The 23,381-nt window shown below is 36.4% G+C and overlaps 1 protein-coding gene across 1 annotated transcript in view; it reads right to left on the minus strand.

The window, feature by feature from the left end:
* Positions 1-9,210: 9,210 nt before the first annotated feature.
* Positions 9,211-23,381, minus strand: part of HEATR5A (HEAT repeat containing 5A) — a 91,082-nt gene continuing 76,911 nt past the window's right edge. The window contains exons 31-36 of the mRNA XM_011376414.2: positions 22,340-22,487; positions 21,226-21,498; positions 19,193-19,417; positions 12,794-12,948; positions 11,015-11,228; positions 9,211-10,723 (exon numbers count right to left, since the gene is read on the minus strand). Coding sequence (XP_011374716.1) covers positions 10,416-10,723; positions 11,015-11,228; positions 12,794-12,948; positions 19,193-19,417; positions 21,226-21,498; positions 22,340-22,487 — 1,323 coding nt within the window. The 3' untranslated portion in view covers positions 9,211-10,415. The remainder of the gene's footprint in view (positions 10,724-11,014; positions 11,229-12,793; positions 12,949-19,192; positions 19,418-21,225; positions 21,499-22,339; positions 22,488-23,381) is intronic.

Here is a 23,381-nt window from a genome sequence, read left to right on the forward strand (position 1 = left end):
CTAATAAGTCGTTTCTGCTTAATTGTTAAACTTCACCTTTGTATTGACCAGTTGCTGCAACATCCAAAAGCAGTCAGAAACGTTTTAGTCTGCCCCAGGAAATGGGACTTTACAAGACTTTTAGACCAAACAAGCTAAATCACTCACCTGCAAAAAAGGCACAAATTACTGCATATTTCCTGAAAAGTTTGGCAATACGTTGAAAAATTTGTGCGAATTTGGGAGGCAAAATGTAGATTTTACTCTGTTGCACTTTATATTCTTTGGGACCGGAGCCTGGAGCTCTAACTTTTGTCGGTTGCAGCATGAATACTTCATGCGGAGACCCAGAGCGTTTGGGCCCAGAACACTTCGCATAAATGCTGTTTTCCTAGTCAGGATAGACCTCCACCCCACCCCCGGGCAGCATTTCATGTCCACATCAGGCTACACTATGCCCAGAATGCAAGGTGAAATTACATTCTGGGTAGGAGAACTTGACGTGGTCATGAATTTAGCCTTTTTCCTCTTAACAGAGAGGTGCTTTAGATTTGCATGAGATTTGGAGGAAAACAAAGTAGTGGATGAATTCATTCTTAACCTCAGGGTGAATGACTTAAGGAAACAAAAACTACTGTTTTTAGAGGATCAAGATGACGTGGCAGACAGAACCTCTGATTACGGTTTCAGAGATCAGTGTAATATATACTGTGTAATTTTACTATGAAAAGCACAAGACCGTCCCTGACAAGCCTTTCTCATGAACTCACCACACCTTCAAACTCCCCATCTTAAAGGAAAAAGATATGGGAAGGGGTTTGTGCACCTTCTCTGCTGAACATACTCAGCACACAGTGGGTGCCCAGGAGATGTCTCTGGAGCAAGACAGCACTGACATTCTGGGGAAAGCACCACAAGCCTGGCCTTGAGTTTGAGCATTCTGATACTCAGGGCTGAATCAGGCTTTGACTGGACGTATTTGGTCCAATCTGATCTTTTGTCAGAAATTCCTTACCAAACAGGATTTAAAGAAGTTAAAAGCTCTACCCAACTCATCCCCCAGCTTCCCAGATGAAGAGTTAACAAACTCAAAGGCCAGGGGACAGGACAGGTAGCTCAATCTTACCAAATCTGAGAACTTTGGCCACCTGCCAGGGTGTACAAAACAAACCAGCACACATCTTTTAATTTCTCTGCAGTCCATTAGGTAACATATAATACTCTTTGACTGAAAGAATTTAGTCACATGCATAGGGCCTTCTTATTTATCTCTCCCCATGTTGACTATGCATCCCCACAAATATCTTCTGTAGATATTCATGCTACTACATCCTTTTACTACTATCTTGGTTATGTGTAAACAGGAATTGTCATTTGAGTCATAGTTAGTCTCCAGATAATTAACTCATGAACTTGTGGCTAAAAGTTTCCTTTGTTAATATAGCCTTAGATCCCAGTTTAACTTAATTTTACTGATTTTTGCTTGGTCAAATGTGGGTAAGAGACTTTACATAACTGCTGTCTTAATTTGCTGAGTTAGAGAAGTTCCTTGATTTGTTACTTAGTACCTTAAATAGCTTGTGTTAATCTAGCTCTTTTGACTTTCTCCGTGCACACTCATTCTATCACCACTCAATGATTATTTGGGGCTGTGTTTTTGGATCCAGCTGTTTAAGAATGACTGAGAAAGAAATTGGACCAAATTTATTCTACGAGGTGAGATCAAAATAGGAGTTGATTTAAGCATAAAGCCAAAATGAAATCAGGCACATGGAAAATGTACAGGGTGATTATGAAGTTTGCTTCTAAATTAAATATAAATCTGCAGCAAGCTGCCTCTCTTCTCAGAGTCAGCTCAGGGCCAGCTGGCAGCCTCTGTAGTCCCTTGCAGTATGGTGGATCCACTCAAGACCTTGAGTTCAATTGTCTTCCCTCTTGAGTTAAGTCATCCAAAGATCTTTTCTTGAAAGTCATCAAAATAGGACAACAGATTCAGTTGTCAACACCAGCAGTGGCAGTCACTCATTTTTTTGTTTTGTTTTTAACTTAAAGCCTTTATTAGCAAGTTGATTTCACATGTTCTTAGACTTACGGGCTGAGTCTATATCCGAGGATACTAAAAGCCTTACTTCCAAGCCAGTTTTGAATACAGTCTAAACTGGGAACGAAAAAGCTTCCATTGGGGTGATGGCCAAGAAGCTAGTTAGTTGTAGATGTAGCTAAAAAGGTCATTGGCTCACTTGCAAGAATGCTGGCAGCCTCAACGTTTGCTACAAGTTCCTCGCATTAGTCAATTGTTTTCGAATTTCTTTCCCACTGGGAACCCCAAGAATGTCTCTTGCCTGAGTGTACCATTCTCAGCTGATCGCTCTTCCCCTTAGATGTTAGGGATGATGCCTGGCAGCATCCCCTCTGAGTCACTGGTCAGGAGGCAGGAAGCCTTCCACGTTCTTTGCATAGACAGTCACCACCCTGCCTCACTGTGACTCAGTCCACACTCTCAAAAGGGCATAGACAATATGACTTGAGAAGCACCTGAGGCTTAGACCCAGAAGTATTAGAACCAGAAAGGATCTTGGATAGCCTGTGCAAGAGGAGAATGAACCATCCTGGCTTACCTGGTACTAAGTACAGAACTTTCAGTGCTAAAACTGGGAATCCTAGGCAAAGTGGAATAGTTGGTCACACTATGCTTAACTGTTTGCAAAGGAGAAACTGAGGCCCAGGAAGCTGACCTGCCTAAGCTAACAAAATTAGTGGAAGATCCGAATTAGAATCCGGATCCATTGGTGCTAGAGTCCAGGGCTCTTTCTATGCTGGTACTTCCTTATATTCTCACAGTGCACTGCATACAATAGGTGCTTAAGTTTCTATTACGGTTGTTTTTTGAGTTCAAGGGAAGTGCTTTTCACAGATATGATCATCTCTAATTAGCAATGATCTCACTAAAGGTCATCATGAATCAATGGTGAAATTAGGTCTCTACTTCTAGACTCCGAATAGAACAGAATGAAGGTAGGGGAGGAAAGATTAGTGAACAAGAACTGTAGTGGTTAGGAAGACAGAAGGATTGTGCAAAGATGAAGAGTCCTATGTGTACAGGTTGGCTGAGCAACACTGGAGCAGGGGACACATAGAAATACAATACGGGGTGTAAACACTAAAGAGAAGGCTGTATTATTTCCCGGTCCTCAGAGAAAGAGTGTGGTAGAAAGAAACATATCATCATTTTTATGACAAGGGAAGAAAGGTAACCATGGACACACAACCACACACACAAATGGTAATGACCGTGTGATGAAAATTATATCACTTGACATTCATGGTTATGTGTTTTCCAAGGACTTCAAAAGAACCTAACTCCCGGCAGTATTCTTCATCCTTTCAGGTCTCAGATCTGCCCTGTTTTTCTTGCCGACTTTCTCTCTGGATACTGAGTTTTTAATGACATAGCATAAATTACTAGGGATCATTAGTCTGTTATACCTAGAGCTTTAGATCACTTATCTAAACAATGTTGTATTCCAGTCAATGCTATAGTCTCACTTGCAAGAGGCGCTGGTGTTATCCATACGAGGGAACAGAATGGATTAGGAATGTGACTTGCTAAGGATTAAGACTAGAGAAATGGCTATTGGAAGCCAGGGTTCAGGAACGACATTATTTATTGTGGCTTTTTTCACCAACTTATTTTTGGGGTAGTGCTTGGCACTCGGTTTCTTTTATCTGGAATGGAGCCCAAGGAAGTGGTACATGGAAAGGGAGCAGCATAAACAAAATGGAAGTGACTAAGGTGTTTTGACACTCATTAAGATGGGTGTTACTCTCAAAATGGGAGCCAGGTACCTACTTTTCTATTCTACCACACCTTTTCCTGCTGGTGACCAGAGACAGAGCTACCTGTTCTTCTGACTAATCCCCCAAAAAGCAGGTGAACCGAGGCTGAGCTGACCTACTTTGCAAATACCTGTTACAGTGTTAATCAGTGAACTTACTGACAGCAGTGGTCATGTTATTACAGCTGTTCTGCCTTAGGCTGAAGCCCAGACTGACAGCTGACTTTACAATAGTGCTTCTTAAATAATGAACTGTGACCACCCGACAGAAGCAAAAGGGAGGGGAAAAAGTGTTGGTTAAAAATGCAAACTATTGAACCTTACCCCAGACATTCTGAATTGACTTTTTTCCTTTTAAAAAAAACTTAAAAATGAAAAAGTTCAGAAGCATTATTAAGATACTACAGTATACCAATTTTGTTTATACATTCATCAATTGATGGACAGTTGAGTTGTTCCCACTTTTTGGTTATTATCAATAATTCTGCTATAAATATTCATGTACAAGTTTTTGTGTGAATGTTTTTATTTCATTCCTACATAGGAGTGGAATTGCTAAATCATATCATAATTATTTTTACTTTTTGATAAGTTACCAAACTGTTTTCCAAACTAGCTACACTTATTAAATTCTCACCAGCAATATATGAAGGTTCTAATTTCTCCACATCCTTCTCAACACTTGTTACTGTCTTTTTGACCATAGCTATCCAACCTAGTGGATATAAAGTGGTACCTCATTGTAGTTTTGCATTTCTCTAATAACTAACAATGTTGAGCATCTTTCGTGTGTATTAGCCATTTGCATATCTTCATCAAAGAGCTGCCTAGTCAAATCCTTTGCCCATTTAAAAATTGATTTGTCTTGTTCTCTCTCATTCCATCTTTGAGAGGAGACCATGCTCTGTCTATGGAGCATTATTCTTTCTCTAATAAACTTTCCTTTTGTCTCTAAAAAAAAATCGAGTTGTCTTTTCATTGTTGAGCTGTAGGAGTTCTTTATATATTCTGGATATATAAAGATAGAAGATTTGCAAAATTTCCCCTCCCATTCTGTGGGTTGTCTTTTTACTTTGTTGATAGTGTCCTTTGCAAACACATGTTTCTAATTTTAATGAAGTTCAATTTATATATTTTTCTTTTATCACTTGGACTTCAGGTGTCATATCTAAGAAACCATCTACAAAGAGGCTCTTTAATGGGCATGGAACAGATTGGGACACTCACATAATGAGATATGCTAGACAGGTTTTTAAGAAGAGTATGGAAACTTGCAACCTTTTAAATTACAATGAATTGTTCTAAATGGTTTAGGCATGTGTTTGCCCTGGGACAGGTTCTAGGATGATTTCCAGAAGTTCCAGGACTATGTTAAGAATGTAACTCAAACACTAAGGAAACATCTTCTTCATATGGCAGAAAACCCCACAAACTTTTTAATACAACACTGAGAAATCAGAATGGTCACATTATTAATGAAAAGAAAAAGCATTTGCAATGAAAAATGTAGCAAATGGCAGAGTAACAATACAGCTGACTGGAGGGTAGAAGGAAGTGGTCTGGTCTAACCACTTCTTTTGATAGTGATTCACAATAAGTCTGTTGACTGCTGAAAATAAAAGCATGTCCATAATTTAGAAAATCTATTTTTAGGAAGCTTTTGTGTTTAAAAAAATGGCCTAGATAATGGGTTTCTAGTACCTGACAGTGCTAGAGAGGAAAAGATATGGGAATACGAGTGGCACTGGCAATTCCGGCAGTGGTGAGCACTCCTCCAGCATTTGATTATAAAACACAAATCCCACAGCTTTGATAATCAAGATCAGAAACAAGTAATCAACAGAGAAATATCGGGTTTAAAGGCCTCATGGTTCAGCAGAGAGCCAGTTTCGGTGCACATGCATATTTTTATCTAAGACCACTTGCACTACAGTGCTAACAAACTGCTCTTGCTGTGTGTCACTGGTAAACTTTAAAATGATTTTTAAAATATCTCACTTATTTTGTTCTTTCTTGGAATATTTTATTTTATAAAGAAGTTGATTACTTTTGATATATATGTGTGTGTATATATATATGTGTATATATGGCTCATAGTTTTTTGCCTCCATTTTTCAGAAAAAAAAATGATTAAAATGATTAAATTTCAATCCCATTAAGCAAAACATTGTCAACATTCATTTTTCATCAGCAGCAATGGGCTCTTTTCTTAAAAAAATGTAGTTAGAATCCTTTTTAAAAATGTTTTTTAAAAAAATATATTGTCTATTTAAAGAAAGATATGTGGCCACATATTAAGAGTGGCCATCACACAAAGCGATTTTTCCCCAAGTAGTCTGTGGATTCTAATGTCCCAAATAGAATAGTGCATGAGTTCTAACCAAATTGAAATGCAATTAGAGGAAGCTAGCTCCTTTGAATTTACAGCAACTGGGATTTTATTTATGGCCTGTACTGGATCTATTCCAGTTCTATATCACAACACAAAAATTCCCATTTCCTCAAAGCTAAAACCTAAGCATCAGTTAAACAGACTGGTGAACAGAAAATTCAGCTGGGCACAATTCATTAACTGGCTGATCACTGTGAGTTGGCTGGTGGTTGAATCTATTGCTAGCAAACACAGAGATAAATTTCTCCTAAAAAATCGAGGTCTTGCAAGGGTTAGCAAGTTATTTGTAAAGAGGAAAGTGCACTCAATTGGAGAAAATGCAGTATGTCATTACTTCGACCCTACTTATAAATAACGGATTCTAGAAAGATATATATAGGCAGGCTGTTGAAGCTTTAGGACTGTTGCCTTAATGTAAGAAAATGCAGTCATTAAACCACCAAAAATGGTTCAACATTTTTGACTTCAGAGTGTTTTTCCTTGAGTATAGAATTTATTTCATATATTGCCAGTTCTGTATTAATATTATCATAGTTTATTAGCTTGATGGCTGAATTTCTTCTCCTGTAATGCAAACTAATATAATAAAAAGACAAAAGGAATTCTTTAGGATATGACAAAAGGGGAATTCTCTTCAAAATTAATGTTACAAAGACTTTTGGATTATGCACTTTCTATGCATTTACTTCATCAAGTTAAGTACTATTCTCTAAGCCTGTATCACATGATATTCCTTCCATGAAAGTCCATCTTGAAAGCCCATTTTCTTCTCTGGGCTCCACAACACAATACTTATACCAACATTTGTTGGTATCTGTTTGTGTTTCCTTAATGTTCCCTTTAAGTTAATGGTGAAGTTTGAAGTTTGTTTTAAAAGTAAAATTTTGCTTTAATGCTTTATGAATGGAAATCTATTATTTACATCCAATGTTATTTTGTCTTTCCGTGGTAAGCCTTTAAAGTCGGTTAAATAGAATGAGACTCAATTGGTTGTATTGGTTCTATTTCTTCCCTTAGAAAAATATAAAGCTTAAGACAGATATTATACTACTTTGTTTCACCTGAGTTACTAATCGACGTATTTAATTTGTAAAGAGTTACCAAGCTAGTTAAAGTACAACTGCTTTATCACAACTGGAGACTTGTTAAAATGAAAGAGATTTATGATTTCACTCATATGTGGAATAAAAAACTGCAAGTAACAAATGTACAAGACCAAACAAAAACTCAGATACAGAAAACAGTTTAGTGTTTAACAGAGGGAAAGGGTAAAGGGGGTCAAATATATGGTGACGGAAATTTGACACTGGGAGGTGAACATACAATGTAATATACATATATAACTGTACACTTTAAACCTGTACAATTTTATTAACCAGTGTAGGCCCAATAAATTAAAAAATCAAAAGCAAAAAAGAAATGTAAACAATTTTTGATTACTTTTCAGATCTAACTATTCACCTTTAAACAAACCAGAATATCAATATCTAATCTATTCCCTTCTATATTGTAGAGGGCAATTTAAAAAAAAAACAAAACTTTTTCCTACTGTACTAACCAGAAACCTTTGGTGGCAATTTGGAGAAAGTGGAAACATTTTCAGCAAGGAGTGAGGAAGGCCCCGGAGGGAACCTGGAGCATTGAAAGAAGAGAAAAGCTAAAAGAAAAAACAAAACAGAATTATACTTTGGTAGAAACGGGACTGCCACACACGGACACTGGGATCAGAAAGATGAGTTCAAATCTCAGCTGTCAAGCTTTAATTTTCTTATCAGTAAGGATATATTCACTAATTCAATGTTGTAGCAAACCAGCTGTCTTGATACATTTTAAAAAAGGCCATAGGACAGAGCCTAACTCAAAGTTCCTAATTCCATGACATTGAACATAGTATTTTTTTTCCTGTTGACATTCATACAGCACCTTTAACCTAAACAATTATGGACAACATATCACTAAACGATGAATACAAATCATGTTTAAAAATTGATAAAACCCAAAATTCAACCGAGTGTATTTTAAAGATCTTGTTTTAACAATTCATGAATCAGGCAGCATCCCATCTGGCAGAGCTCTGAGGAGCTATAGAAAATAAGACTTACAGGCAAAAGGAAGTGGGAACAAGAAAGTTACACTTAGCAGAAAGCAGACTGGTTGTGGCGCAGTCACTTTCTTTAAGGGATTGCAGGGGTCTTTTTGGCAGATGACCTCCCAGTGCTGATAAAAGATTCCAGACTGATGGGTATAAGATTCCATTTCTGGGAGAAACTGTAATTAAGTTCTAGTGTGATGATAAGGGGCTTAGTTAGCATAAGCAACTTCATTTTGGGCCCGCTGTCTTATTTTAAACAAACAAACTAAATGACACAACTAAACATACAAAACAATACAACCTCCCCCACCCCCAAATCAAATTCATAAGTTATGAGAACCACCCAGTTTAGTATTTGCCTTGGCAAAGGAGTAAATTTCTGAGCCCACCTCCATCCTAAATCATTCCAATTCAAGTTATTAAGTACCTAGTTGATGCTACAGAGGCAGTTACAGAAAACATTTCTCCCTTTGAGGAGGTACAGTCTAAGGAGATATTAAAATGCAACAATGATGTTCCATGCATAGAAGAATGTATAATCTACTACCGGAACACATGAAGCAGCAGTTAAATTTGTTTGGTGTGAGAACAGGGAAAGAAGTGTAAAGATTTATCAAGGGGAGGAGACATGGCGACATTTAAACCAGGCCTAAAAGGAGCGAGAGTCTGCCAAATAGAACAAAGGGAAGGGCGTTCAGGTGAGGGAAACAATAAGAAGTACACACTCAAATTCCTAGAGACCCTTAGGAAGACAGAGAATCCAAACCATTGTAAAAATTGCTCCAAAGAAAGGGCTTCTTTGAGAAAAAAGGCTAAGTTACAAAGGATATTATTTGCTCCATAGAATTGATTTTCTGGAATCTGTGAGATTAATCAGCCATCTCATGTGGATAAATAATTTCAAATACAAGAACAGTAAAGAAAATTAGCTTTATTTATGTAAATTAGAAAAATTGATTGTAGTTAGAATTTGTCAAATGTCTTCATTCTGAACAATTTACAAGAGTATTTACATACAAACATAATAAAATAGAACACATCACATTGCTCTTGCTTGACTCAAAGTGTTTTTTTCTTAGTTCTGCCTCTATCACTTCGGTTTTTAATTTTTAACAGGGAAATGCTTTGTTTCAACATAGTGCTCGAGTCAAAGATTATAACACTGAAGTGGAAGGAAAGTCAATGATCATCAACAGTTAAAAAATATTTTTTAACCAATATGACTATCATTAGTTTTTTATATATTAAAATGTCATGTTAAAAAAACATCTTGTATTCATTATGATCTAAATTTGTTGTACTAAATTTGACATTTTATATAAACTCATAGCTGATCTAAATATAGAAATGAATCTACATTAAACTCATTGGTATGAATGTTTGCCACAAATGAAAATGAATAAAATTGTTAGGAACAGAGTTAACAGAAAATTTATTTCAGAAATTGAAGTGGAAATGTCTTATTCTATTTAAAATTAGAAAAATTCCCATTTTCTGAATCCGATATGAACAAAACCAAAAGATGGTGACAACCCATGATATGTGTACACACCAAATCTTAAGTCACACTGTAGGGCTATAATGAATTTGTACTATTGTATACTGAATCCTTCTAAATCAAGTTTCCTAAACAGCTTTCTAATCATTTATGTTGTTTGAGAAATCCAAGAAAAGTTTAATACAATTACTGAATAGGGCAAAATTTAAAATTAGCAATTGGGATACAATATAAATGCAGATAATTTACAACAGAGTTAAATCTGTCATAGTATTAAGTATACCATGTGTGTATGGACTGTCAAAAGAAATTCATTTCGTTATTAAAGCAGTAGATTGTTTAGTAAATTAAGTTCTTTAACATTTTCTTGAATTCCTGGCAAGAATTCTAACAGAGCTCTGTCGTTTTATTAAATGGGAAAAACTTCCCCACAAAGATGCTAAGTTTCCTATTACTTTGAAAACTCACTGCTATTTAAATTAAAACAATCAACCAGACCTCCAAGTGCACTTGTGTCTAAAATGTCACCTTAGTTCCCAAAGAGAAGGAAATGATAAAGTACTGTATTAAGGTGCTTACTAGTCAAAATCAAACAAACAAACAAAAAACCACAAAACATCAGAGGAAATTGGTCTTTAATTGGATGCTTGAATTCTTTCCAGAGTGTTTAGTATGTTTAGATGTTGGTATCCTGACTTTGACACTTTCTTGATTGCCCTTTATAGCAGCCTCAAGGCGGGCTTTCAGGGCTGGAGAAGAAGCCATTACACTTTTAAACACTGATGAATACTGAGGCCCAATGTGCATGAGATTTTGCAAAGCAAAGTCGTGTAAATTTCTCATTATGGAAGTTGCTGAACCCAGAGCATTCTCATCCAAAAGGAAGGAAATGAGGATGGGCAGAAGACAGGCCACCAGCTGAGCGCCTGGAAAATAAACAAATGATGTAAGCCCTAGGTTCAGGGATGTAAGTGTTTATTATACAAAGTTGTAAACACACTTGATCTGCACTCATATTTCCCCACTTAAGGAGAAAACAATTTTTCCCATCTCTTCCCCCAGATTAATACTACTTGAGATTAACATAATACTACCTTTCGATGAATATAAAAATATAGTATTAAGTGACTAATTGAATGTTTTACATTTTAAATATCAATTTAATTTCTGATTCTGGACAGATTCTGATACAGTATGAATTTAGAGCTAACACTTACGATGCTGCTCTTCAGCAACAGCTACCAGTGATTCCAAGACCTTTATGCCTTCTTGAAAGATCTGAAGCTCAGTAGTGTCTTCAGGTTTTCTCTTGTCGATTTCCTGTAGTTTTTCCACAATAGAGGATACTAAAGAGTAAATGTAAGGGTAGGAAACAGCTGGATTTGGATACTGAAAAATGGAAAGTAGGAGCTGATAGGTCTTGATCTGTACCTAATCAGGTAAGAGACAAAAACAGTATAAACTGTAAAAATAAATTTATATTTTTATTAAAATGTAGATTTTAATGCAAATTTAAAAAAAGTAAATTAAAAAAGGTATTTATTTCTAATTTATTTTTATTTTTTTCTCCCCTCTTTAATCCCCCCCCCCCAACTGGATCTCTGAAAGCGGGCGTCTCCTCTCAGGAGCTCGCTGCACTTCACCAGGGGCCTGGCGCACCCTGGGGGCTTGGCGCAGCAGGGGGTATAGTCCATGGCTCCACCTGGGGTGCAAACCCAGGACCTTCTGTGTGTAAAGCAGACGTGCTAACCACTACATTATGGAGCCACCCCCTAAATTTAGTTCTAATTTTGAAAGTCCAAGTAATGTAATAGGTATTCTTACTTGCACACTGACAACAGTGGTTTTGACAGTTTTAACTGGGAATAGGGGTACGTGGGTATGACAGAGAAGGATAACTTATTTGCCTTCCCTATCATATAGTTAATTTTTCTTTTCTCTAATTTCCATTTTCCCTCTCATGTGCTCCTCTATACTCTATAAAGTCAAGATTAAACCAAAACACACACACACAAATTTGAAAAATATTTTGGAGATTTCAGAAAATATTGTAGATAAAAAAATCACATATATCTGAAATTCAAATGTCATGGTCTTAAGGTTTTAAGGAACCACGTCTGGATTATATTAACTATGTGTCATCACACATCAGAACCATCACTTTGAGATTGCTGCATAAAGCTCCTTGCAATGCTATAGGCAACAAATAGGACAGAAGAACAAAGGAGATGATTATACATCAAATACAGCAGGTCCTTGAATAATGCTGATGACATGCCTTAGGAACTTAACTCTTGTTTATATCAATTAGCCCCTGGTAAAATTGGTTTCTTTATACGTTCTTTTGCTTAAAGTTGCACAACTTATCCAAGATATTAAGTAAGGACTTACTATATATGTCATCCTTTATTTAATTCATTATGATGGTATTTGGATGATTATTTTTTTCTGAGAGAAAATCTGGTTCCTATATTTTAGGAGTTGATATATTTGTGATCATGTGCTACAAATTCATTTTGTAGCACATATATTAATCCAGCAAATGAAGAGACCATAAAGCAATGGGATCGACTTGTGTTTTTGGAATGGGTCCCATTATTTCACAATCGTATATTGAAGGATGTGCTGGAGTCTTCCTTTATTTTTTTCTTTTTCTTTTCTCATTTTTTAAAAGGAAATCTACTATAGTAAGCTACAATGTATTTTACTAAATGTCCCTTGTAAAATTCTAGAGATATATCAATTTTGAGATGCCCTTCTTTCAAATTTATTTATTCTTTAACATTTCCTTTACTTTTCTCTGACTATGCTCTATCCTCAGGGCCAAAGAATAAGACTACTATTATTTGCTTTTGTTACTGCAACAACAGGAATCAATCCAAACCTAAAAATGAAAATTTAGTCTGATACTTTTTGTTGGAGTCAACAAAAATCACAAAGTTTTAGAAAAGCCTAAACACATTCCTATTAAAAATATCTCTCTTAAAAACACTTACCATAGGATCTTTTATCTCAAGAGTAAACTTAAATTTCTCAATACAGCGCTTCTGAAGGCATGGAGTGGTAGTTACCTCTGGACTGGTAGACAAAATAAATACTGTGATAGCAGTAAGCAGACTGACTTCATCAAGTTCTTGATGTGTTCCATCTACTAAAGAGAAAAAGGATTTATGACAATTTCTTTTGTGTACACAACAGATATAGACAGTGACTGACTTTAAGAATCCTGGCAAATGTTGCAGGTTTAAAAGTGTGCATTGTAAGTAATTCTAGAACCAAGGATTACCAAAATAATTATAATCTTCACAGATAAAGACAGCGGTAAATACATGTACATATTTACTAGGAATATCCATTTACTAGTTGTGTGACTTTGGACATTCAACCCTGTCTTCAGCTTTCTCATCTGTAAAATGAGAATAACAACAATACTTATATTTATCAAGTTATGAGGATGAAATGAGTTAATCTATTAGAATAGCATGTTGTACATAATACTCAGTATGTGTTAGCCATTACATTACTATTTTTATTGTGCGGCAATACAGAACTGCTTGGACAATTGTTTTTTCTTTGTTAAGTTTAAAGTATTCATATTTTGATAATACTCATGTCAAGTGAAAATACCTTAGTATTTTGCTACATATACTATTTCTTAACAGTACAGGAAAAAACCTGGAAATACCTGCAATAGGCCAATGTGGTGGTGCGGGATGGGGGGTGGGGCTAAAAACAAAACAAAACTTTCATCTAAGTTCTTCTTGCTGGGCTAATAAATTAACAGTCAGATTAACAGGAGAAAATAAAATTTTAACATATGTGCACGGAGATTCACATTAAACATGGAGAGTCCAACGAGAGAGAGGCAACACTGGGTATATATGACATTCTGGACAAAGGAGAAAGGGGGGAATGGGATCTCAGATTTTAAGTGAGAAGGGGCCATTTACAGGTAATTGAGGAAGAAAGAACATAACAGGCAGGTAAATTTTTGCTAGGCAACCCAGAAATAATGAGATGGGGGTGGTGGGGGAACGGGGCTATTTAGTTTTAAACAGACCCCTGGCTGGGGATTGCTCCATCTACCAAACTCAATTCAGATTAGGCTAAGGTGATTATGTTACGATTTCTTTCCTGGAATAGGTTTTCCCCATCTGAATCTCTGAGGCAGGAAAGGGGAGAGGGTCAAAGGTTCTTTGTGAGTCTTTTGTTTCTTAATAACTTAAAAATCAATAACCCTTAAAGGCAAAACTTTTGGTTCCTTTCACACCAATCCTTTTAAGAAATTTTCTATTAGATGTAATTCATTTCCCAAAGTCATGCTCTTATTAAATAATTTTAATAAGCCTGTTGTGGAAAATCAGTATTTGAAAAGGAATGGCAAATTCAACTAATAAACTGTGTAAGAACAGAGTGCTACTTATGAGAAAATGACTGCTATATATTATATATGGGGAGAGATGGAGGAAAGGAGGAGCTTTAGTAACATTCATTCAACAAATATTTAAGGTACTATGAACCAGCACTCTTTCTGGCACTGAGATATAATGTAAAGAGAAAATACACTAAATACCAGAAAGTAAATAAATGATTTAATTTCAGCTAGTCACAAGATCTATGAATATAACAAAATAATTAAAATAATACAAAGCAATCCAGGAGCTGCTATACTGGGTAGTCAGAGCAAGCCCTTAGGAGATTGATACTTGGGCTGACACTTGAGAGAGAGTAGCAACGAAAGCAAAATATTATGGACGAGATTGATTTTATAAAAATAATTTGAATAATTGTGAGGTAAAATAGGCACATGGTCAACACTTAAAATTATGACAGCATTACTGTAAGCACTTCATATACAATAAATCTTTAATCCTCACAATAGCACCATGAGGTAGTGTTACCAGAGCAAAAGGGGTCCGACGGCCTGTGTGCGTCCAAGTCAATCAGATACGTATAGGTTTGTAGCAAACAAAGTTAAGGATTTATTTTAGAGAGTTGCCAGTCTGGGAGACACTGGTGAGCTTTCGCTCAAAGCCTGACCCATGGCCTGCTGGGGTTGTTTTGTCTCAATGGGCCTTGGACTGAAACACATCTAAAGCCAATGTTATCCTTGGTCTAAGGTCTAACTGAAACCTATTGTCCTCATGAATTTAGACTTGAGTTCAGTTAATCTGTCTTAAGGCTTAATGATTAAAGAAGCAGGCATACAGAGGTGGAAGGATAAGGGTGGAAAAAGCAAGTGAGACAATATGCTTTTGTCTGGGCAAAACTAGCTTGAATCAGAGAAAAAAAAACTCTATTAAAGAAATGAAGTTTGTGTGCGGTTATAGCAGGTACTCTTATTTCCATTTTATGGATGAGAGACTGAGGAACAGAAATTCAATCATTTGTCCAAGTCACACAATTAGTAAGGCAGAGAGTTTGATTTCGTAGAGCAAACTGTTAACCATGATGCTATACTACTTCCAATACAATCAAGTTATTTTTAGTCATTTATAGCAACTTGAAATTACAACATAGTCAGCTACTCTGTTTACAAAAAAATGTTTTGGTTTTTTTTTATTCTCAGTAAGATAAAACTGTTCCTGGTTCCTCATCCCATTTCTTCTAAAATTCCCGTACAGTTATGCCTTACTGACAGGGATACGCTCTGAGAAATGCATTAGGTGATCTTGTCATTGTGCAAATATCATAAAACGCACTTACACAAACCTAGGGTAGAGCCTACTACATACCTAGGCTATATGGTGTAGTCTACTGCTCCTAGGTTACAAACCTGTACAGCATGTTACTGTGTTGAATACTGTAGCCAACTGTAATATAATAGTATTTGTGTATCTAAACTTAGAAAAGGTACAGTAAAAATACATGCACTTGTGAGTGGGCATGAGTTGGGGGGTGGTGGAGGGCTGTGGAGGGAGGCACCTTTGGGGGAAGAGATGTCAGGAGGAGGAAGAAAGGAAGGGAGAGAAGGAAGGAAGAGAAAGGGAGTAAAAGGGAGAACAGAGATAGAAGAGACTCAGAGAGATAAAGCTTGAAACTAGAAATAATGATGAGAGTGAGGAGGGGAAGGAGGGAAAGAGGAAAGATAGAGGAAACGGTGGGAAGGGAGTTTCTGAGAGAATAGTACTGTGAAGAAAGACAGATTAAAAGAAATGGAAGGAAGGGAAGTGAATTTGTGTGTGAAGGGGCAGGCAGGGGTGGGTGTGGAGATGGGGTCCTGGGCTCCTCTTTTCTCCAGCCTGCTCCTCTTGCTCACTCGCCAAGTCCTGGTCCTGGCCTTTGGTGGAAAGCATGCTAAGCCTTCTGTTTATTTACACCACTCAGAGCTAGCAGTAAATTCAACACCATAGTTTAGTCCAGCCTCTTCTCTTAACATCCAAACAAACTTTTGTTTAGAGTCAGTTATAATCTTATGGGATCACCATTGTATATGCGGTCTGTCTTTGACTGAAATGTCGTTATGCAGCACATGACTGTATTTCCATTTTCTCTTTTTTTTTAAATTTATTTTTCAATTAGGATAGATGCAAGGTTCCCTTAGCATTAGCCCCATGGAGAGGCCTATGTGGTAAGGAAGTGGAGCCTCCTGCTAACAGCCAGAGAGGGTCTTGCCAAGAGCCTTGAATGAGTCACCTTGGAAATGGATTTACTTAGCTGCAATCCTGGCCAATGTCTTAACAGTAACCTCATGAGAGACTCTGAGGCAGAAACACTCAGCTAAGCGGCTCTGAATTCCTGACCCATAACTAACAGATGATAAATGTTTGTTGTTTTAAAGCCACTAAGTTTTGGGGAAATTTGTTATGTAGTAAATGGTTTCCTGTTATAATCAACTTCTTTAATTTCTCTCAATAGCCAGTCAAAATCCTCAAGGTCCTAACCTCATTTCCTGATACACAACAAAAAAGCATCTGTGTGTGTGTGTGTGTGTGTGTGTGTGTGTGTGAGTGTGTGTGTGTGTGTGTGTGTGTGTGTGTGTGTGTGATGAGAGTCAAGCTCATAACCACTCACAACATACAATTATACCTACTTCTTTCCCCCCTTATCTTCTTTCCTTTGCTCTCATTGGCAGAGGTTAATCCTTCTCAAATTCAGTGAATGTTATTTCTTCCTTCCTAGAAAGGGATGTTCCTTCCATCCCTAACACTTCCAACTCCACCTCTATCTTTTTTTCCCCAATAGGCACGAACTCATACAGTCTCACCTTTAAAAAAAAATGTCCTTGATCCTACACCTTCCCTCAGCTTTCTCTTCTTCCTGTAAGAGGAGCCTATAATTGATTCTTCCCCTTCCTTACCTCTTATTTGTACCCCAACACTATACATTGCTGACCACTCCCTCACCATTAAAACTCTTTTATTTGGCTTCTGTGACTGCATTCTCTTCTGACCCTCTTCTCATCTTGCTCCATAAACTCAAACTGGGTAATTTCAACCATCCAGCAACTCCCAAATACATGTAGTCTAAAATCGTCTCTAGTCCAGACTTTCTTAAATGCCAGACCTCTACATATTCTGTTCTACTTGATGATCCTATAGGCATTTCAAATTCAGCTTCACTATATTCCCCTAAAAATGCTCACTTTGGTATTTCTGTTGATTGCACTGAGTGTTCCAGTCACCCTATATTTCAACTCCTAAACCAAACCATTAGTAAATTCTTAGTACATGCTTAGTATTTTAGTTTTCATTATTCTACTCCTCTTACTGCTACTATCTCCAGAATCTTGTTCTTTTTTATGCCGCAGTCAGAGTGATTCTTCAGAAATGGAAATCTCATCACTTTACTCTCCTTAAAACTCTTTAGTGATTCCACATGCATATTAAAAGCAGTCCAGATTACAGATCACGCCAAACCCTCCATAATCTGGCCCTATGTACCACCCAACTTCATTTCTTTCTCTACTAATTACTACCCTACTACGTTTTCCCATCAAATCTACATTCTCTCATTTCTCTACTAGCTGTCTTAAAATGTACCATATTAATTAAGTTCCTAGGTTTTTGATCAAAATTCTGTGACTAGAACCCCTATATATGATGTCCTGTGAAGAATGCTCTCTAATCCTTTTAGAAATTGACTCTTCTGGGAAGCCTCTTGTGGCAGATACAGAGGTGTACCACTGAAATTGCCCTTGTGGAGGAAGGTGATACCCAGCTATGGAGAGTGTGGTTAGCTCTCAGCTCCTTCAGGGTTGGCCTTAGCTACAAAGTTGCCTTGACCAAGATCATGTCCTTCCTGGGCAGCCCACACCTGCAGATAAAGGCCAGGTGATTTGTCCTATGTGAGACATTCTGATGGGCAATCTCCAGAGCTCTCAGGTTCACTGTGCTTCTTTGGGGCCCACATTGCAGTCTGACTTCTTTTTCCCAATATTGCTTTTCCCTATTCCCTTCACAGATCTGGCTCCTTAATAAAACTCTTTCTCCCCCAAGTTCCAGAGAACCCTACCTGTGACACTGTTTGATTCACTCAAGCAGAGCTGATTACTCTCATTTTTGCCAGTTAGTCTCTTTTTTATTGTCTTAGAGATACAGTGATCATTAAGATATTACTTTTGCCTTCAAGGAGTACTTTATGTTATTAATCATACTCTATAGCAATTTATAGGTAATAGACTCCCAACTTTGGGTACAAAGTAGGTGGTCAATAAATGTTGAATTCAGTTGAACCTTTTTCACCATATGAAATCAAATATGGTGAACTGTGACATTTATAAACAGAACGAGAAAAGTGAGGATAATTTATAATTTGTATAAAGACTTTTTACAATCACTGTAACATATGCTGAAAGTGAAAAATACATAACAAGAGTAAACAAATTTTAATGGATACTGAACATAATACTAGCTATCACTTATTGATACATGCCAGGTAATAAGTGAGATGCTTTTCATGTATTATGTTACTGCTCTAACAATTTCTTGAAACATAATAGCCTTATTTTGTTAATGAGAAAACTAAGGCTCAGAGAAGCTGGGTAACTTGGCTAGTTAGTTAGTAAGTGTGAGGATATGAAACAGATCAGTCTTATTTTATATTTATAATGCATAGCTTATGCACTTTTCACTATACTGTACATATTAAAAAGTTCTGCCAGCTAGTCATGGATCATGTTACATTTTTAAATTAGCATAATATTACATTTAAAGGTTTCTCACTGTTGATCTAGGGTTGCCAATCATTTTACTTGTATTAAAGGTTAGAGATACTAAAATAAGAACATAGATGTTTCTGTCTACTTAGATATTCTCTAAACACATATGGAGTGACTATGGTCTCTTCCAGGTGAGACTGCCAAACATGATCAATATATCATTCTCAAAAAAATCATCTATCCCTCTTGCTTTTTAAAACGAACTGAACAACTACTTCCAAAGAGCTTTAATTACCTGGATCCCAAAAGTCAAGAACTGTTGTTAGAGCACTACGGAGAAGGTCAGTCCAAGCAGTGTGGCTCTTTTCTGCTCTGGCCATTGGAGAAGACAATATTCCTTTCAGAGCCTGTAGGGAAGCTGCAACTGTTGAAGATAATTGGCCGCCAGGTAATCTCACAGCGGTTTCTCTGAGGACCCCAATTGTGAGGAACAATATGGTAGGGAGAATTGAGATGCTTCCTGTAAGATATATATTTAAAAACACTCTGTATTTCAGTCTATGTATATAGTTATTAAAAAGAAATCATCAATCAGTAAGACAATGTCAAAGATTTCTCCCTTTTATTTTTTTATAAAAAATGATAATTGTTAAGATAATTTAAGTAACTTAGATTTTAAAGATTAGATTATATTTTGGTTATAATTGATGTTACTTAAATTGTCACAGTATCATCTTTTGCTGTCTTATTTTGTTTTACTTGGTAGTTAGCAAATGTCAAGTTTATTTTTATTTTTATTTTTTGTTTTTGGTGTGGTAAAATATACACAACATAAAATTTACCACTTTAACCATTTTAAAGTGTACAATTCAGTATCATTAAGTACATTCACAATGCTGTACAACCATCACCACTGTCCATTTGAATTTATTTTATATTAAAATCTTTTTACAAGGAATTTATAGCAATCCACTCAGGACAAAATATTAACGTTTTCATGGGGGTATGCTCCATAGCGTAGTGGTTATAGCACATCTGCTTTACACACAGAAGGTCCTGGGTTCATGCCCGAGGTGGAGCCACGGACCATACCCCGGGTGTGCCAGGCCCCAGGTGCGCGCCACGAGTGCATGGGAGGAGATGCCCTGCCTTCAGAGATCCAGTTCTTAAGGGGAGATGGCAATATCCGTAGGTCAAGGGTGGAAGTGGTATGGAGGATTAAAGAGGGGGAAAAAATAAGTAAATAAAGTTTTCATGGCCACCAAGGAGTTGAAGTCAGTATGTTTAAAATGAGAGACTAAAACTAAATTTTCCCAGAGGCTACTCAACAAAATTTGTATATTTTTACTAACCTAATCTTCTGCCAGGCACTTTTTCTGCAACTCCTGGTGTAAGGCAGTGAGTGAGAACAGGAATATAGGTTTCAATTCAAATTAAAATTTAAAGTCATGTTAAAAATAAGAGAGGACGTAAATTGGTCAAGACACATTTAAGCAGAAATATGCTTACCAATGAAAAAGTATTAAGTACTAAGTACCTATTTATTATGTGCTAGATTTCCTAGAGGATAAAAATTTCAATGGAAATAAGACACACACCTGTATATACTTTTGTGTGTGTGTATATATATATATCTTCTTTATATATGATAATCAATTACATATAATGCCTCTATATGACACATAAAAAACTAAGTATCTACATATAGAAATAACACACACACACACACACACATATATAAAGAGGCCTCAGAAATGAAACTCCTGGAGTTGAATTTCAAAGGAAGGCAAAATTTTCAATAGGAGAAAAGGGATGGAGTCACTTCAGATCAAGTGACACCATGGACAATAGCACAGAATAGGGATAAGCATGAAGCCTCCTGGGTTTAAGATTTACACAGAAGGTATGAGGAGTAGTGGCTCAGCAGAACCGTATGGAGAGCCTTAAAATGCTATGTTGAAAGTATGGACTTGATTCCAAACAGAAATGGATATGATGACAAACTTCTGTCATCGCTGAGGGAAAGTCCATTGAATATTATATACCAAAAAATGCCGAAGAATGAATAACTGCCACTGACCAGTATGAAATACTGTCAACTATAAAAGAGTATATCTGTAGTACATGTTGTCTCTATATTAACTTTCACCCTTTTAGTAAAAACAAATTACTAGAATGCAATGTTAATCTTCTAGAATTAATAACATTACTCAAACTTTTGGGTCAGATTTGGTTTAATGAGAAAAGGATTAACAACCATTATTTTTATCCAATAAAACCGTTTCCCTCCTTCCAGGTCAAGTAAAGCAATCACATACCACAGCATACCTTCAGGAGAGCACACTGCAGGAAGTTCAGAGAGGATAACTAATGCAGCTGAAACCAGTCTACTTCCATCTTCTGATAGCATCTGTGGCTTTGTAGCTTTTACTCCTGAGCTACCCGTCAATTTAGGATTTAGTTCTGGGAGCTGTCTAACGAGAATGCATACACACAATTCCAGTGTTGCAAAAACCAAAGATTTTCCAGGCACAAGTCCTCCTGTGTCCTTTCCCTCTCCAAACTCTGGCAGGGTTTCCTTTTCAGCAGCCCCATCATCAACTAAAAGACAGAAAGAACAGTGTTGAATAAACATTTTGTATTTACTTTGCTTCTGGTAGATGACAACTTAGTTCATTTCTGTTGTAGGCAACACATTTAAACGGCTCAAGTCTTGGTTGTTAAAGACTGAAAGAGAAAGCAATTATGAAAGTAAATGTAGTTGTCTTTATTACGACTTCTTATTGTAATGAATCAAAAGAAATCCTTAGTAATTCTCTTGACCTTAAAATATTATCTGGTTGACTCCTTGCTGTTAAGAATGTGAACCTGACAGCTGGAGCTCCAACACTGATCTTGTGACCATAACACAGAAAGATAGGAACAGAGGTCCCTGATGCCTTTAAGAAGCTGCCTTACAATCCCAGGACTGCCTATCTCTGAACTTCTTTTAGACAAGAGAATAAATCCTTGTGTTTTAAATCCACTGTTACATGTAGTCAAACGCACTCTTAAATGATAAACTCGCCAATACCAAATTAGATTTTTAAACAAGCAATTTAATCATTTTGCAAAGCCTAAGTCATTAAAAAAATGTTAGTCGTTCTTTCTATGTACACTGGTAAACACTTATAGCTAGTGTAAGTACTCAATGTACAAGGCATCTTTTCCCCTCCTTCCGAGGGTTTATTAAAATTCTCATTTTTCTTAAGGAATAGTAGTTTAGCTACTGACAGTATCCAAGCTAATATGAAAAGGTGAATGGGAGCACTTAAAGCCATACCCAGAAATGTTTCATTGATGCTACACATGATGAATTATCAGAATGAAATAGACATATAAACAATACTTTAAAAAGTAATGATGCTATGTGATTAATTTGACATTATGGGTGAACATTCACCTTCTGCACTTCGTCTTTTCTCCTTCACATGTTCTTGAGCTGCACATATAATCTGTCTTACCACTTCAAGTGAAGCCAGTTGAATGGAAGGTGATTCTCGGGTCAAAATTACTCGATGTAGTACATTCAACAACTCAATACCCAAGTCCTATCATAGAAAACATTTAGGGGAGATTGTATTAGAAATCATATACTGTCTTTTTAAAAAATACGAATGCCTAAATTCTATGACAAAATTTAGAAAAAGAGAATATAATAAATTGCTCACAAAAAAATAAAGGTGTTAGTGATATAAAGTTATGTAACAGTTGCTTCACTGTAAACCAACTCCAGATTGGTTTTTGTCCAATCTTGTGGGAGATGGCACCGTGACAAAAGATCATTTTCACACAGGTCCTAAACTGAGGAAACAAGAAAGGAAATTTCCAAAACAAGATGAGAAATTTGGATAAAAGAAAATAAAGACTGCTATGTAGATGTCCAAATTTATATTAAGGATTTTTAATAATAACAAAGAATGAAGAAGTATGACATTAAAAGTGGGTAAGTTAATAAGCACAGAATGGATATCTCACTAAAGAATAAAAACACTGGACAAATACTATTTCATTATGTCCCCTTTTTTCTATTGGTTACTCTAGTAGCTTTCTTTCATCTTTGAAAATAACAGTAAATCTATCGTTATATTTGTTTTAACATACACAATAAACAAGCGTAAAAAGTTTAAAATTTATTCAAGTACAATCCAAGTCAGGCAGCAATCTGATTAATACTTTAAACTTAATATAGTGTTAATAAGGTAAATAATAGTCCATATAAAGAGGAAATCGTACCATCCATGTTTCTTAACATCCAAGAGTCAGTGATAAAAATTTAATACACTGGTAATACATGATGCTAAGGATGCCTGCTCAATGCATAGTTGCACTTAGGAAAGCAGTTAAAGTAAGTGCCACAATTTGTAGAATTTTTTTTCTTTTACCACAGTCAAAACTGGGTCAGATATTAGCATCTGATTCCACCTACAGGCTAGCCTGTAGTT

Source organism: Pteropus vampyrus, unplaced genomic scaffold (assembly GCF_000151845.1).
Source record: "Pteropus vampyrus isolate Shadow unplaced genomic scaffold, Pvam_2.0 Scaffold297, whole genome shotgun sequence".
NCBI classification, from domain to species: domain Eukaryota; kingdom Metazoa; phylum Chordata; class Mammalia; order Chiroptera; family Pteropodidae; genus Pteropus; species Pteropus vampyrus.